The following is a 14,137-nucleotide window of genomic DNA, read 5'->3' as shown; positions in this document are numbered from 1 at the left end:
ACCCTGGGGGGGGGGGGGGGCTTATCGCTGGATTTGAAAGTTGATGAAAAGCTCCAAAATCGCCTTTTTATCAAAAATGTCAAATTGTGTCGCCTGACATTCGCCAAGTTCTGGGGAACAGTTTGTGGTCTTGGAGGAAAATTATAGCAAAGTCTGCAGTAATGTATAATTGCTGATGGTTGCATGGACATTGGTCACCAGCTGACTGGAAGTCACGAAGTGTCTGCATTGCCACATGTGACAACTCCACCCAGACACCCCGATCATCTACATGACAAGAGAAAGGGACCGAAAAACAAAAGAAAGTCCACCGAGTCTGCGGACCCCCCACCCCACCGAGTCTGCCGACCTTTTATCTGACTATCGATCTATTCACAGACCGTTGCTGCTTTGTTCTTATAATTCCGTAATCAGCATCATGCAGCCCGATTTTTTTTTTTTATTACAGTTGATGTTACATAAATCATAAAGAGATTGAGAATGCAGAAGAGGTGTTATGTTGCCCCCTTGTGAATGAACAAGAGTACATCACGGGACAAAGAAAAACAACAGAAAAGCAATGCTGCTGATGTCCATAGATAGTCCCGGATTTTGTTCCTGGTCAGGGTCATGCCTAGGGTTGCCACCTTTTCTTCAAGCGAAACCAGGGGGCCAGTAGCCAATGTCTTAGTTTTGGTTGCCCCCGTCTGCCTGACATCTTGTGTCCGGGTTTCTGCTGCCATGAAACCCGGACACAGCATTCAAAACCCAGACTGTCCGGGTGAATCCTGGACAGGTGGCAACCCTAGTCATACCTATAATGAGGCAGCCTGAGGTGGTCGCCTTAGGCAGCATCTCAGTAGTGGTGATGGCCGTGGTGTGGTCTGCGTCCGAGCCGGGACACCTGCCCCCGTATGGACCTGCACTTGGGGTGAGCATAGCGTGGCGTATGACCGCGTTCTCCCATAGAGAAGGACAGGGGCTGCGTACTAATCACACGCAGCACCTGTCCTTCCCGGGAGCTGCCCGATACGGCCGTGCACGCAGCACGGAGCTGTACGTGCCGGCCTTTTCTCGTGTGAATGAGGCCTTAAAGTGAAAGAGTAGGATGAAGTTCAGAGCCCCGCTCACTTCCCAGGTGCACCATCAGGAGCTGCAGCAGGTGTGAGAGGTTCAGGGACTGGTGGCATGGATTTCAGTAGTAAGGACTTGTTCATGTCATGGCATTGCGTTAAAGACGCGGGATCCGAGCATTTAGCACTTGCTATTGTGAAGGAATATGGATCATATCAAGAAAATATCCTTTTCTATGTTTTGAACTGTTTTGAATTTGTTTCATTTGCTTCCTAGCTTTGTGATTTTCCTTACTCAGCTTCTAGCGTTGCTATGCGTAACCAAGAGATATATCCTGTGTTCGGGGAGCGCGCCGAGGATACATGAAAGGAATGCCGAGGGAGGATGCTACAGGCAGAAGATATCTTTGACTAACCAATTAGCGAGAGACACAAGACTTTAACAGCTCCTCTAGTTTGCCCAATAGTACAAGACATTTAGAGATGTGGGCATATGTGTGACTAACACTCTCATGTTATCTGTGTATAAAGGAGAGAGACCGCCCTGAATAAAATTAGAACTTTCATAGACCGTTAATTCCGAGTTTGTGATTTTTACGGTGCACCGAACACAACATAATTAGAAACAGCAGCAGACATCTTGTGTGAACCCAGTTGTGGTTCAAATCCATTTCACTATCACACGGCGTACTGTACCGCACTCTTCATTCTAAATGCAGCTCCCGGTGAGCAGCATAACGCACGGTACCACAATAGCGTGTGTTGCGTTGCCTGCTGGGAGGTGCATTGTGGTGCCATTCAGAATGAAGCGTGCAGTACAGTCACTGTGAGTTAGCGCATGTTTCCATGCCTTTAGCGCAATGCTATGGCGTGAACAAGCCCTTACTACTCAAATCCATGTCACCAATCCCAGGACCTCTAAAGTCTGCTGCAGCTCCTGACTGCACACCTGTCGGGATGCACCTGGGAAGTGGGCGGGGCTCTACACTTCATCCTCCTCTTTTACTTTCATAGTCCTAATCTAAGTGAAGGGAAGTATTTGCACCTTGTGACATCTATGTGAGAGCTCTATGTAGCATCAGAAGTAGCCAGAGATTGTGCTGGATGCACCTGGGAACTGGGAGGGGCTCTACACTTCCTCATCCACTTTAAGACCTCGTTCACACATGTGCATCATGAAATGTGCACATACGCAGAACCCGCTTGCAGTGTCATTATTAGTCAATGGCACCCCTAAATGCGGCTGAGCAAACATGGGTTGTTCCTGCGTGAGAACGCACGGAAAAAAATGCGGAACACATGTTGCAGAATATGCAAGATGAACTACTTTCCTGCACTTGGTGCCCATCCCAGGGACCCATTGAAACACTTGATGCAGGAAACAAATGCATGGGAACGCACATCAACATGAAGCTCATGTGTGAATGGGGACTAAGTGCACACATTACATTTTTCTCTGGACAGCTCAGGTGAAACTACCATGGTCGCACGTATGCCCCGGAAAGGAAGAAGTGGGCCTGGCCCCAGCAACTGCAGAGGTGCCGACATTGTCTAATGGTACTACAGCTCCCAGCATGCAGCAAGACAACAGCTCCCTCCTGCGATGGTGGGGTGGGGTGTGGTGTTGGGCCCTTCATGGTTTCTTGCATCGGGTCCCTGAGGTTTCTAGTTACGCCTCTGCTGCACAGCAAGGTGCAGGCACTTCTTTTGGTGCTGCATAGTGTGGTTTTGGCCCCATAGACTGCAATGGGAGAGCATGAAAAGGCATGCACCTACATTTTAGAGTTTTGGGTGCATCTTTGCGCATAACAACCAGTCTCCTCCACCTAGCAACATCACAGAATCTAGTAAGTGGTCTCTTGGTGATCTGGCCGCTGACCACATAGTCTAGCTGGGTGACGCTTTGAAGCAGGTGAGTGTTTAGGGTCTGGTCTGTATGCACTAAAGCATTAGAAAACACATAGGGGCCCATGTACACTTTCACATTGCAGTAACACATGCGTTGCTGCGGCTTTCATTGTGAATCGCACCCCATTGCACTGCAACATACAATAATATGAGGGGTATTTACTATAACCGGAGCAGACAGAATCTGGAGCAGCTGTGCATAGTAACCAATCGGCTTCCGTCTTCAGCTCGTTCAGATGGAAGCTGATTGGTTACTATGCTCCAGATTCTGTCCCAGTTTTAGTAAATTCCCTCCGTGTGTGTTGATGCTCCGCATAAATGTAAATAGACTCTTCAACTTTGAATTGGGCTGTTGCCATGGCAACCAGAATCTGTTTCATTCAAGGAAAATAACATTAATGGAGCTATTGCCATAGCAACCAGTCATCGTTTCATTTTCAAAGTCATTGATGGACAGTTAAGACCCATTCAGGGCCTGTCAGAGAACCCTGACCGCTCTACCTATAGCCCAACTAACATGGATATTCAGTAAAGCAGGGGTTGGGAACCTCCAGCCCTCCAGCTGTGCTGAAACTACAAATCACATGAGGCATTCCAAGATTCTCACAGCCACAGTCCTGACTCCGAGACAGATGCATCATGGGATTTGTAGTTGTAAGACAGCTGGAGGGCCGGAGGGTCCCTACCCCTGCACTAAAGGGTGAGGAGTTACAGGAGAAGTGAACAATCTAGAACATAACTGAACTGGAAAGTGAGCTGTATTGGATAATTTTTCCAAATCAGCTATTTCGGTCTAGAATCGATTGTTCACGTCTCCAGCTTTCTCCAAATCCTTCGCTCTAGAGAATAGACGTGTCTCTATAGTGAGACGCTCTACCCCCACCGACCGTGTTTATGGGAGGGCGCTCTGTCCTCTCGCTGGTATCTCTGGCAGGCCGCTCTATCCTTCTCTCTCTCTATGGTGATGAATTGCGGTCAGGCAGTGCCAGGGACAGCCTGTTTTGGGTCCTGCAGTTCCGGGTCCACGTCTCCGGTAGGGGGGATGGAGGAGAGAGCGGAGCGCAGAGTGTGAGAGCCGTGTCATCCTGTGTACACCGAGGAGAGGTAACAGCCCAGCCCCGGGGTACCTGGCCCACTTCTCCTGGCCGGTTCGTTGCCCTGTATATGGTCTGGTTGGGCTCACTTGCCATTACCCTGATCCTGGTAGACATCTTCCTGAGTGTCACCTTCTAGCTGGGCACCCTGTGCATGGTGCTGGTCCCGGGGGGCACCCTGTGCATGGTGCTGGTCCCGGGGGGGCACCCTGTGCATGGTGCTTCCCTGTGCATGGTGCTGGTCCCGGGGGGCACCCTGTGCATGGTGCTGGTCCCGGGGGGCACCCTGTGCATGGTGCTGGTCCCGGGGGGCACCCTGTGCATGGTGCTGGTCCCGGGGGGCACCCTGTGCATGGTGCTGGTCCCGGGGGGCACCCTGTGCATGGTGCTGGTCCCGGGGGGCACCCTGTGCATGGTGCTGGTCCCGGGGGGCACCCTGTGCATGGTGCTGGTCCCGGGGGGCACCCTGTGCATGGTGCTGGTCCCGGGGGGCACCCTGTGCATGGTGCTGGTCCCGGGGGGCACCCTGTGCATGGTGCTGGTCCCGGGGGGCACCCTGTGCATGGTGCTGGTCCCGGGGGGCACCCTGTGCATGGTGCTGGTCCCGGGGGGCACCCTGTGCATGGTGCTGGTCCCGGGGGGCACCCTGTGCATGGTGCTGGTCCCGGGGGGCACCCTGTGCATGGTGCTGGTCCCGGGGGGCACCCTGTGCATGGTGCTGGTCCCGGGGGGCACCCTGTGCATGGTGCTGGTCCCGGGGGGCACCCTGTGCATGGTGCTGGTCCCGGGGGGGCACCCTGTGCATGGTGCTGGTCCCGGGGGGCACCCTGTGCATGGTGCTGGTCCTGGGGGCGCCCTGTGCTTTTCACAAGTCTGGTGGGGGAAGGGGCATGCTGTATATTTAACAGGTCCTGGAGGCACCCTGGTGCATGGCACTGGTCTATAGGGCACCCTTGTGCATGGTATTGGTCCAGACTGGCGCACTGTGCACAGTATTGTTCCCCATGGCACCCTCTGCATAGTACCAGTTTGTGGGGCACCCTGTACATGCTACCATCCCTAGCAGGCACCCCCTGTGTGCACGGTCCCTATAAGCAGCAAAATAAAAAGCAATTATTTATAGACCGGCCCCTTAGAAGGGTCTTAAACAAAAATCAGATGTGACAGGTCCTCTTGGCTGATTGGTAGGGGAGGGTCCTGCGTATTTGCAATGTATCACAGCTGTGTTCCTGCCCCCAGAGATCACATTATCATACAGAGTGGGGTCTGTGTTGTATGACTTCATTGAGACACATCACATCCCGTATGCCTTCTTCATTACAGGTCATGACTGACAAGCTGTGACTGCTGACCGTCGGCAATCTCCCGCCATGTCCTGGCTAGTAGACCTGGCCGGTAAGGCCGAAGATCTGTTGAATTTGGTGGATCAGGGAGCGGCGACCGCACTAAGCCAGAGCAAAGAGGCCGAGGCCGAAGCCGCGGCCGCCCTGATCAGCTCCGGTGACTACGCCGCCCATCTTCCGGACAAGCAGAAGGAGAAACCCCCGACCTACACCAAGTCCGGCTTCATCTCATCCGCCGCCGACAACATAAAGAACCAGAAGGCGACGCTGCTCGCCGGCACCGCCAATGTAAAATCCATCAGCAGGGCCAGTACAGAGTCCTCCCTCAGCGCCGCCACGCAGAGGACCTCCAGCCACTTCGTACGGAGGAAGAAGTCGGAGCCGGATGATGAGCTGCTCTTCAATTTCCTCAACAGTTCGGATAAAGTGCACAATGGCGCCGCTGAGTCCAGAAAGGAAACCAGCAGGGAGGCGAGCGGGCAAACGGCGCCCAGCAACTCCAACAGTGCCAAGATCACCCGGAGCGCCTCTCCTAAGACTCAAACTAGAACCACAGGTGAACTTTTTTCTCTTTTTTTTATTTTTTGCCTTCCCCCCCTTCCGGTGTTAAAAAGAATATATATCTACTTACCTTGTCCATGCTTCAGCACTCCAGTCAGTCCAGTGCCGGTGTTCTATCAAAGTTTGTGACTACGTTGGAATGTGTGACCGGTGACATGGTCACACATTCCAACGTAATCCCGCCCAGTTTTTCGGCGGTGGAATGTGTGACCGCCCGTTAGCATTCTAACGCTTTGTCAGCTGTTCTAGGGCAGATTGTGGCGAGGGAGCATGGAGGCGGCTTCCCGGCCAATCAGGAACCCGGGCAGCGTGTAAGGACTCGCTGCCCGACTTCCTGATACTGGAAGTATCGGCCTAGGCATCGGAGCATTTGGGCAAGTACGAGTACTAGCCCAAATACTCGGCATCGGCACATATACCAATACTAGTATCGGTGCATCCCTAATACGAATGATCTGGTGGCCTCAATCTATAGATGAACATTGTGATGTGTTTCAGCTGTAAAGTAGCAGCACACAGATGTGCACGCCGCTAGTTCAATCACTGCCAGCCGCAGGTCTCAGGCTAGTGACCGGGAAGCAGTCAGTATGGTTCTTAATCATGTGATCTTCATGACATACAATTACGGTGGTCACATGCAGGCTGGAGGCACGTTTACTCCCCAACCTCTCCAGCCTGCAAGTGGCACCGTGCCTCTATACAGAGATGAAGGTACAACATTAAAAGTGATTAACCCTTTAAAATGTTAACTCAAATACTGTTGTCTGTAAAATAACCATAAATCTGTTTTTCATATTTTGTCTGATTTGTAGAATAATTCCCGTTCTCTCATTTGTGCTTAGGTGGTAATACAAATATAACTATTCACATCCCCACCAAAGTACATTATAGGGGAACTCTTCCCTCTGCCCATCTAGTACATTATCTGAAGGCTGGCAGACATTCCGTGTATGTCTGCAGTGTGTACAGGAATGATGCCACGTATGTAGCCAGGGCTCTGCGCCCAGGAGCATCAAACTGCATCTTTCCCAGATCACCGCTGGTACTGTCAACGTAAGAAGATTTGTCGGACTTATGTCAGCCGAGGACGGTCTAATTAAGGACATTGAGTAGTCTGCAGCACAGCCAACCAGCTGCTTCAGCAATACGATATTCTGGTACAGGGCCGCTCCATATACAGACAGTGATGGGTTACTCTCTGCTTTATTTTAGCACCTTGAGCCTTTAAAGGAGAACTATGGGGTTAGGGCTTTTCCCCATAGTTCTCCTTAGGGTAACGGGAGGACACAAACTAGCGTCCTCCCGTCACCCTAGGCTCAGTATATAGGGAGCTACAGCTCGCAGCCGGGACGGATCCCGACAATGCTGTCTGCGTCCGCCCAGCTGCGTGACTGACAGCTGACTCTGCCTATCTAGAGGCAGAGCCAGCTGTACCCGTCCCCTCCACCGTCCGTTCCGCCAGTAAGCGCTGGAGGCTCGGACAGGGGGGGCCGGGCGGAATCCGTGCAGGGAGCCGTGAGAGACAGTCAAGGTTCTATGCACGGATAGTTTCATTGTCACAGGTCGGCTCAGATTATGAGGCTGAGTGAAAAGCACTCGCCTCATAATTCTGCTTTTTAAAGTAAACCTTTCCTGAGTAAAATATGGGAGCTGCCTTTGCTGGTCTGATGTTAAAAATGTTGGTGACCGCCTCCGTGACTTCTCTCACATTACCCTTTATAGTGGACCTGTGCTATTACAATATGGGAGCCGCCATTACTGGCCTCAATCTAAAAATGTGAGTTACCTGGCTGTTAATCAGGGGCAACCTCCATGTCTTCTCTCATATTTTCTTTAAAGAAGAACTCCGGGCAGAAACAAAATTAGCCCTTGCAGTGGGGCTAATTTTGTTTTAGCCCGGAGTTCCTACCCCTGGTCTAGGGAGCTAAAACAGCTGATATACTCACCCGATCCTCAGTCCAGCCTGGCTGCTATACTGGTCCCCATAGCTTCTTCTCCCCCTATGCTCTGGCGGTCTAAGATTCAGCGAGTCATCACATGCAGTACAGTGTATAGGAAGGGAGGGCGCAGAGGCAGGAGAGGCTGATGGGATAGCTAGTAATTGAGGATACATCTGGATTTGTGTTGTTTCAGGTCACCAGTCAGGCAGCTGAATTACTGGCAGCATTTGAGCCCTGATGAAGGGGGAGTTCTAAGCCCCCGTAACACATTGGAATATTTTCTTTTCATGTACAATTTGAAAACCTACTTCACTCGTACTAGCTTGGTGGCACTCTCATCCATGCAACATTCTTCTTAAAACTACAGTCGTCATTAAAAATGTTATACAAATCAAAAATGAAATCTTCAGGTTATAAATATCATTTCAAATATAAAATACTAACCAAAAAGTCGGATTTTCCTTCTAATTTGTATTTATTTTGTTTAGGAACTTACCTCCATTGATTACTCGTTTGTCTTATGTTGTTGGGTTTTGTATGTAACCCTGCAGATTTTCAGCCTGCAGACAACACTCGGGAAGATAAAGTCCAGGACAGCAAAGCCTCAGACACGTCCTCCACCTCCAGCCATAGTAATGGAGACCAGAAATCCCACGAACTGTCCAATCTCCGTCTGGAGAACCAGCTGCTCAGAAATGAGGTCCAGTCGCTGAACCAGGAGATGGCGACGCTGATCCAGAGATCTAAGGAGACCTACGAAGGTAATCGGCACCTTTTTATATATGAGATCTGGGATACCCGGACAGTCTCACCGGAGTCATGCTTGTGTGTCTGCCCTCACAGAGGGTCCCAGAGGTTCCATATGCCAGGCAGCAATGATTAAAGGAGAACTGCGGTTAAGGCTTTTCCCCATAGTTCTCCTTAGGGTTACGGGAGGACACAAACTAGCGTCCTCCCGTCACCCTAGGCTCAGTATACCGCGAGCTGCTGCTACTGAGACGCTGAAGTGGATCCCGACAATTATGCCGGGATCCGCCCAGCTGCGTGAGTGACAGCTGGCTCTGCCTATCTAGAGGCAGAGCCAGCTGTGCCCGCCCCCTCCCCTGTCCGTTCCGCCAGGCAGCGCTGGCGGATCGGGGAGGGGGGAATCCAGCCACCTCCCCTTTCACGGCAGAGAGCCGAGACATGATCGAGAGGTGAGCGAACGCCGGTATGTGTTCGCTCACCTCCCGATCTACTGAGCCGACCTGTGTTAAATTGGGAGAAAATTGGTGATTTCATATTGAGGATTTGTCTGAGTGTTTGCATGCAGGTCTATCTGAGAATACATTTTGGGATCCCGGTAATATTGATCCTTGACTCGTATAAGTCTCCTCATATTATACAGATCTGCATGTATCTATCCAGAAGAATTAAAAAATAGCAAATCATTATTTTATTGATTTACTTAAAACCCATCTCCAGGCAAAACATGAACCCCGTCCCACCCTCCTCTAAACCATCCTGCAATTTTATTTTACCTTGTGAAGCAAAATATATTCTCCTAAGTGCACCTTAGGGGTTCCTTGCATCTCTGGGTGTTGGTGATCGCCAATACTGCAGAGCAAATGAAATGTGCCCGCAACAGCCAGTCCCCTTGTGCTAACCTCACCACTGCAGACTCCTATTCTCCGCCACTGGAGAGCCAGTAGGAAGTGTCCATGTCATGCAGTCAGTGATGTCATCTGAAGAAGGTCCCCTCTTGTAAACAGAAGAGGAGGGAGGACTTGGAACTGGAGCGTCACATGACCGCAGCTTTTTTGTAATATCAGCAACCATTCAGATGGTGATGGGGGAGCCCGGAGATTGCATTTGAATTTGGATTCCCTTAAAGATTGTCTTATCTCGGTGTTTTGCCTGAACACCTGCTGTGCCAGATACTCCCCATAAGCATGAAGCCAGTCATGTTTTACTTCATAGGTATCTATAATGATCTATGTATAGAGAGAATGTCATTGGAGGGGAAGGCAAACGCTGCTGCAGGTATAGAGTGCAGGCCTCTAGAGGTCCACATAGCTGCAGCAGCCTCCCGAACCCTCTTTTTCTGGCCATAGGCTGAGCCATTCTTACAGCCAAAGCTCGGACCAAGTCCTAGTAGTGGTGAAATGTAGGTAAGTTGAAGCTCCCGTGGACAGAGTGCAGTGTTACTGACTGCACAGTGCAGGTTATTACGTGATCCTTGTGCTGTGATAGCTGATGACATCACTCCTTTGCAGAGCTGAATGACGCACGGACACGGATAGAGAAGTGGAATGGAGACAATTCCAAGAGCGACAGAACGGTGAGAGAACTCTGCGCCCAGGTGGATGATCTGACAGAGGCAGCAGCTGCCAAGGACTCCCAGTTAGCGGTGCTGAAGGTGCGGCTTCAGGAAGCTGACCAGTTACTGAGCAGCCGCACAGAGACTCTGGAGATGCTGCAGAGTGAGAAATCCAGGTGAGGCATGGCTGCAGTGTGATATATAATATAAGAATGCTCCGCCATTGATCAGGGACCTTATAGATGAACTCCAGGTATAAAAAAAACCTTGGGATCTCAATTAAGTTATTACTGGTACAGGTTTTTTGTTAAGTGGGCAATAAGATGTGCTTGTGTTTATTTGTTACGGACTATAGCAACAAACCATATATGCTGTAACCTCCTGTAAAAGGTTTGAGTTTTCCAAGAAAAGTAATCGTTTCTAATATGTTTCTCTCCTCCAGGATTATGGAGGATCACAATGAAGGAAGTAGCCTTCACAACCAGGCCTTGCACAGTGTGCAGGAGAGGCTGCGGGAAGTAGAGGCCACACAGAAACGAGAACAGGACGGCTACAAACAGATGCAGGTCAGAGTCGCCAGACTTCATTTATGGCAGCGCCTCTTCTGATGGAATCACCACATCCTTAGTTAAAGGTTTAGTCCACCTTTATGACCATGTTTCATGTTACAACCATATTTAGGGTGTAACTTTAAAACTTGCTTGCGTACACCATCCTCAAAATCTGAAACACCACCATCCCTGGCTGTGGTCTGATAGTGAATATATTCGCAAAGCTCAAGGCATACCTAGAGTAGTGTTGTGATGTCTCATTTTATATATATTCCTCACTTAACGACCGAGTTCCGTTCCTACGACCGAATTGGTCGTTAAGTGAGGAACTCTATACAGTACTGTGCTGCATTAGTACAGTACTGAACAGTTTACTGTACATCGGGCAATGAAATACTTACTGGGACCCGCAGTGAAGAACGGAGGACATTACTTCCGCCGGCGACACGTCGCACTGACACGCGAGGTCGATCAGAGGATGGTCATAAGTGCGAGTGGTCGCAAAGCAGGTAAGTCGGTAAGCGAGGATTAGCTGTATATAAATATTATATTTTGTACACACATTTATAAAACGCGGTGGTGTGCCCTATGTATGTGTTTTAGTGCTCCTCTTGCTTTGGGACCTGAATCAAGCAGAGCTCTGTTAAAGAAATCATCTCGCCAGAATCATTTTTCTGTTCCTGTAGCACTTTGTCCCCATTTTGATAGGTGGTGCATCGGATGCTGATTTAGCTTGGTCAACAGTACACCCCCTTCCCCCACCGCTGTTCGATCACACTGCTCAGAAGGGGACTAATATCTTATGAGGTCTGATTGCCAGTGCTGGTGTGACAGCAGACGCAAGCTGGAGAGCAGCACTGTCATTTACCACAGCAGGGGGGGAATAGTCTGTCCGTACGAAGCTCCTGTGTATGTTTTGATTTTCCTTGCACTGGTCTTCCAGCAAGCAGCAGCTTCTCCACATCCAGCCACAATCACAAAGCCTCTTTATTTGCTCTCCTGTCTAATATTGCATACATGCAGCTGCCAGAGAAACAAGTGGATAGCGGATGGGGTGACGTTCGAGTTGGGGGACAAGCTCGCTGCACTCCAAAGTGTGAAGCCCGCTGGGGACACGCAGTGGGAGAGGAGGGAGGGGGGCATGAAAGAACAAAGGGGCAAATAAGGAGGTAGAAGGTAAGATTCAAGATAAGGCAAGGAGGTAAGTTGCACACCTGACTTCCCATATACTAAGGCAGACAGCGGAGATGAGCCAGGCAGTTGGGGGAGGCTGTGTGCAAACAGAGGGAGCAGACCTGATCTGTTCTGTCTGCACTGAAACTGCTCTCTGAACTGATGCTCTGACTTGTGTTACTGCACTTGTTCTAGTTTTATGGACGCTTAGCTTTATCATTGCAGGTGTTCAGAAAATGGGTACACACAGAGGAACAGAGGAGGTGGCTAGAGAGCTGTGCTGTAGCTATCCCATAAGAACATCCGTAAAATGGGCTTCAGCATGGGGTGGAGCTGACGGCCAGCACAAACAGAAAAAAATGGATCAGAATGGGACCAAGTGCTGCATGCACTTTGTCCCCTGGGAGATTCAACAGGTTGTGGTGATACTATATCTTTAGAGAGTAAGTGAACTCTGAAAGTTTTGGTGGGAAAAAAAAAAAGGCAGACAAATAAGTCACCTGTCTAGTCATCAGCCTGTACATCCCAGTCTTTGTAATCTGTCAAATTTGATAATAAAATATAGTTTATTTTTATATTGAGCATCACAAATATAGGAGAATATTTTTAAAATGTATATGCCACTAAATTCAGCAAAACAAAAGCAAGATGGAATTTGTTTTCATTTGAAATGAGCTTTGCAGCAACTTTTGGTGGATTTATCCGTAGAATGAATTTTCTGCTCGCCTCAGCAAGATGGAAGCGGATCGTCAGAACCTGGTGGAGTCGGTAGTGGCCGCTGAGAAGAAGTGCATGGAGGAGAAGAGGAGGTGCGATGATATGCAGCAGCAGCTGAAAGTCGCAAAGGCTGCAGCAGAATCTTTAAAGCAGGAAATGATGGATTACAAGCAAAAGGCAACTCGCATACTACAGGTGAGGAGGAAGGAAGTGTCCCCTCTGCTGGGGATAGGAATTAGGACTAGAGAGCAGTGCTCTGTGCTGGGGATACATCTAGGGAAAGGACTAGAGAGCAGTGCTCTGTGCTGGGGATACATCTAGGGAAAGGACTAGAGAGCAGTGCTCTGTGCTGGGGATACATCTAGGGAAAGGACTAGGGAGCAGTGCTCTCTGCTGGGGATAGGAGAAAGGACTAGAGAGCAGTCCTCTGTGCTGGGGATACATCTAGGGAAAGGACTAGAGAGCAGTGCTCTGTGCTGGGGATAAATCTAGGGAAAGGACTAGGGAGCAGTGCTCTGTGCTGGGGATAAATCTAGGGAAAGGCCTAGGGAGCAGTGCTCTGTGCTGGGGATACATCTAGGGAAAGGACTAGAGAGCAGTGCTCTGTGCTGGGGATAAATCTAGGGAAAGGATTAGGGAGCAGTGCTCTGTGCTGGGGATAAATCTAGGGAAAGGATTAGGGAGCAGTGCTCTGTGCTGGGGATAAATCGTTGCACCCTGTTTCATTTGGTACTTCATTAAAGTGGAACTCTTTATCCGCTTCCTGTTGGCCGTGTAAGAGTATCTTAATCCTGGAGGCGATTCCTTGGCTTTCCGATCATGTGATCACTGTTATTAGCTGTCACAGCGATCGTGTGACCGGGAGCTCATCCTACCGGCTCCCAATCGTTGCTATGTAACTGGGAGCTGTTGGTGACAGTGTAGGCATACCTGCACACATATACTGTATGCATACAGGTGACAGGGCTTAGGATGAAACTCTAGGCATTCTTTTGTCATTTTGATTGGAGAGGGGAAGGGATGAGAACTCAACATTGTGGACAAACGTTCTTGGAATAGACAACTAAATCATGATATGGATTCAAGTCATGATATGTACTTTCTTTTCCGGGGTGTTTTTGTGCTGTCCTAAGTTAATTTTCTTATCAGCTGCATTTTTATATGTGAACAATTCTAGAGTTATATTATTATACAGGATTTATATAGCGCTGACAGTGTGCGCAGCGCTTTACAATATAAGGAAGGCAATACAATCACAATACAATACAATTCAAGACAAGATGGTAGGGAGGGCCCTGCCCATGAGGGCTTACAATGTAAAATATTTAGATCTAGAGTTCCTCTTTAGTTCATTGTTAGGGACACTTTTTAAAGGGCAACCCCACAGCAAGCCAATATCCTCAGCAATGGGGGGAAATGCACCCCGCCACCAGCACAGCTGTGACTAGCCATGCTCAGGTTTTCAGACAAGCTACCAGTGTCACCAGCCTGAGTTTTCC

At 49.6% G+C, this 14,137-nt stretch overlaps 1 protein-coding gene across 2 annotated transcripts in view; it reads left to right on the top strand.

Annotated features, from left to right (window-relative positions):
- Positions 1 to 5,424: 5,424 nt before the first annotated feature.
- The window catches only part of GOLGA5 (golgin A5), a 19,332-nt gene continuing 10,619 nt past the window's right edge, over positions 5,425 to 14,137 (top strand). The window contains exons 1-5 of one of the 2 annotated variants that reach the window (XM_018558500.1): positions 5,425 to 6,000; positions 8,458 to 8,659; positions 10,154 to 10,373; positions 10,640 to 10,763; positions 12,630 to 12,833. In XM_018558500.1, coding sequence (XP_018414002.1) covers positions 5,425 to 6,000; positions 8,458 to 8,659; positions 10,154 to 10,373; positions 10,640 to 10,763; positions 12,630 to 12,833 — 1,326 coding nt within the window. Of the gene's footprint in view, positions 6,001 to 8,449; positions 8,660 to 10,153; positions 10,374 to 10,639; positions 10,764 to 12,629; positions 12,834 to 14,137 lie in introns of both variants that reach the window. The other variant, XM_018558501.1, reaches the window with a different exon arrangement.

The sequence above is a fragment of the Nanorana parkeri genome, unplaced genomic scaffold (assembly GCF_000935625.1).
Source record: "Nanorana parkeri isolate BGI_ZX_2015 unplaced genomic scaffold, ASM93562v1 scaffold344, whole genome shotgun sequence".
Classification (NCBI taxonomy): Eukaryota; Metazoa; Chordata; class Amphibia; order Anura; family Dicroglossidae; genus Nanorana; species Nanorana parkeri.
Note: the sequence above shows the minus strand (reverse complement) of the source record. Positions and strands in the feature narration are given on the sequence as shown.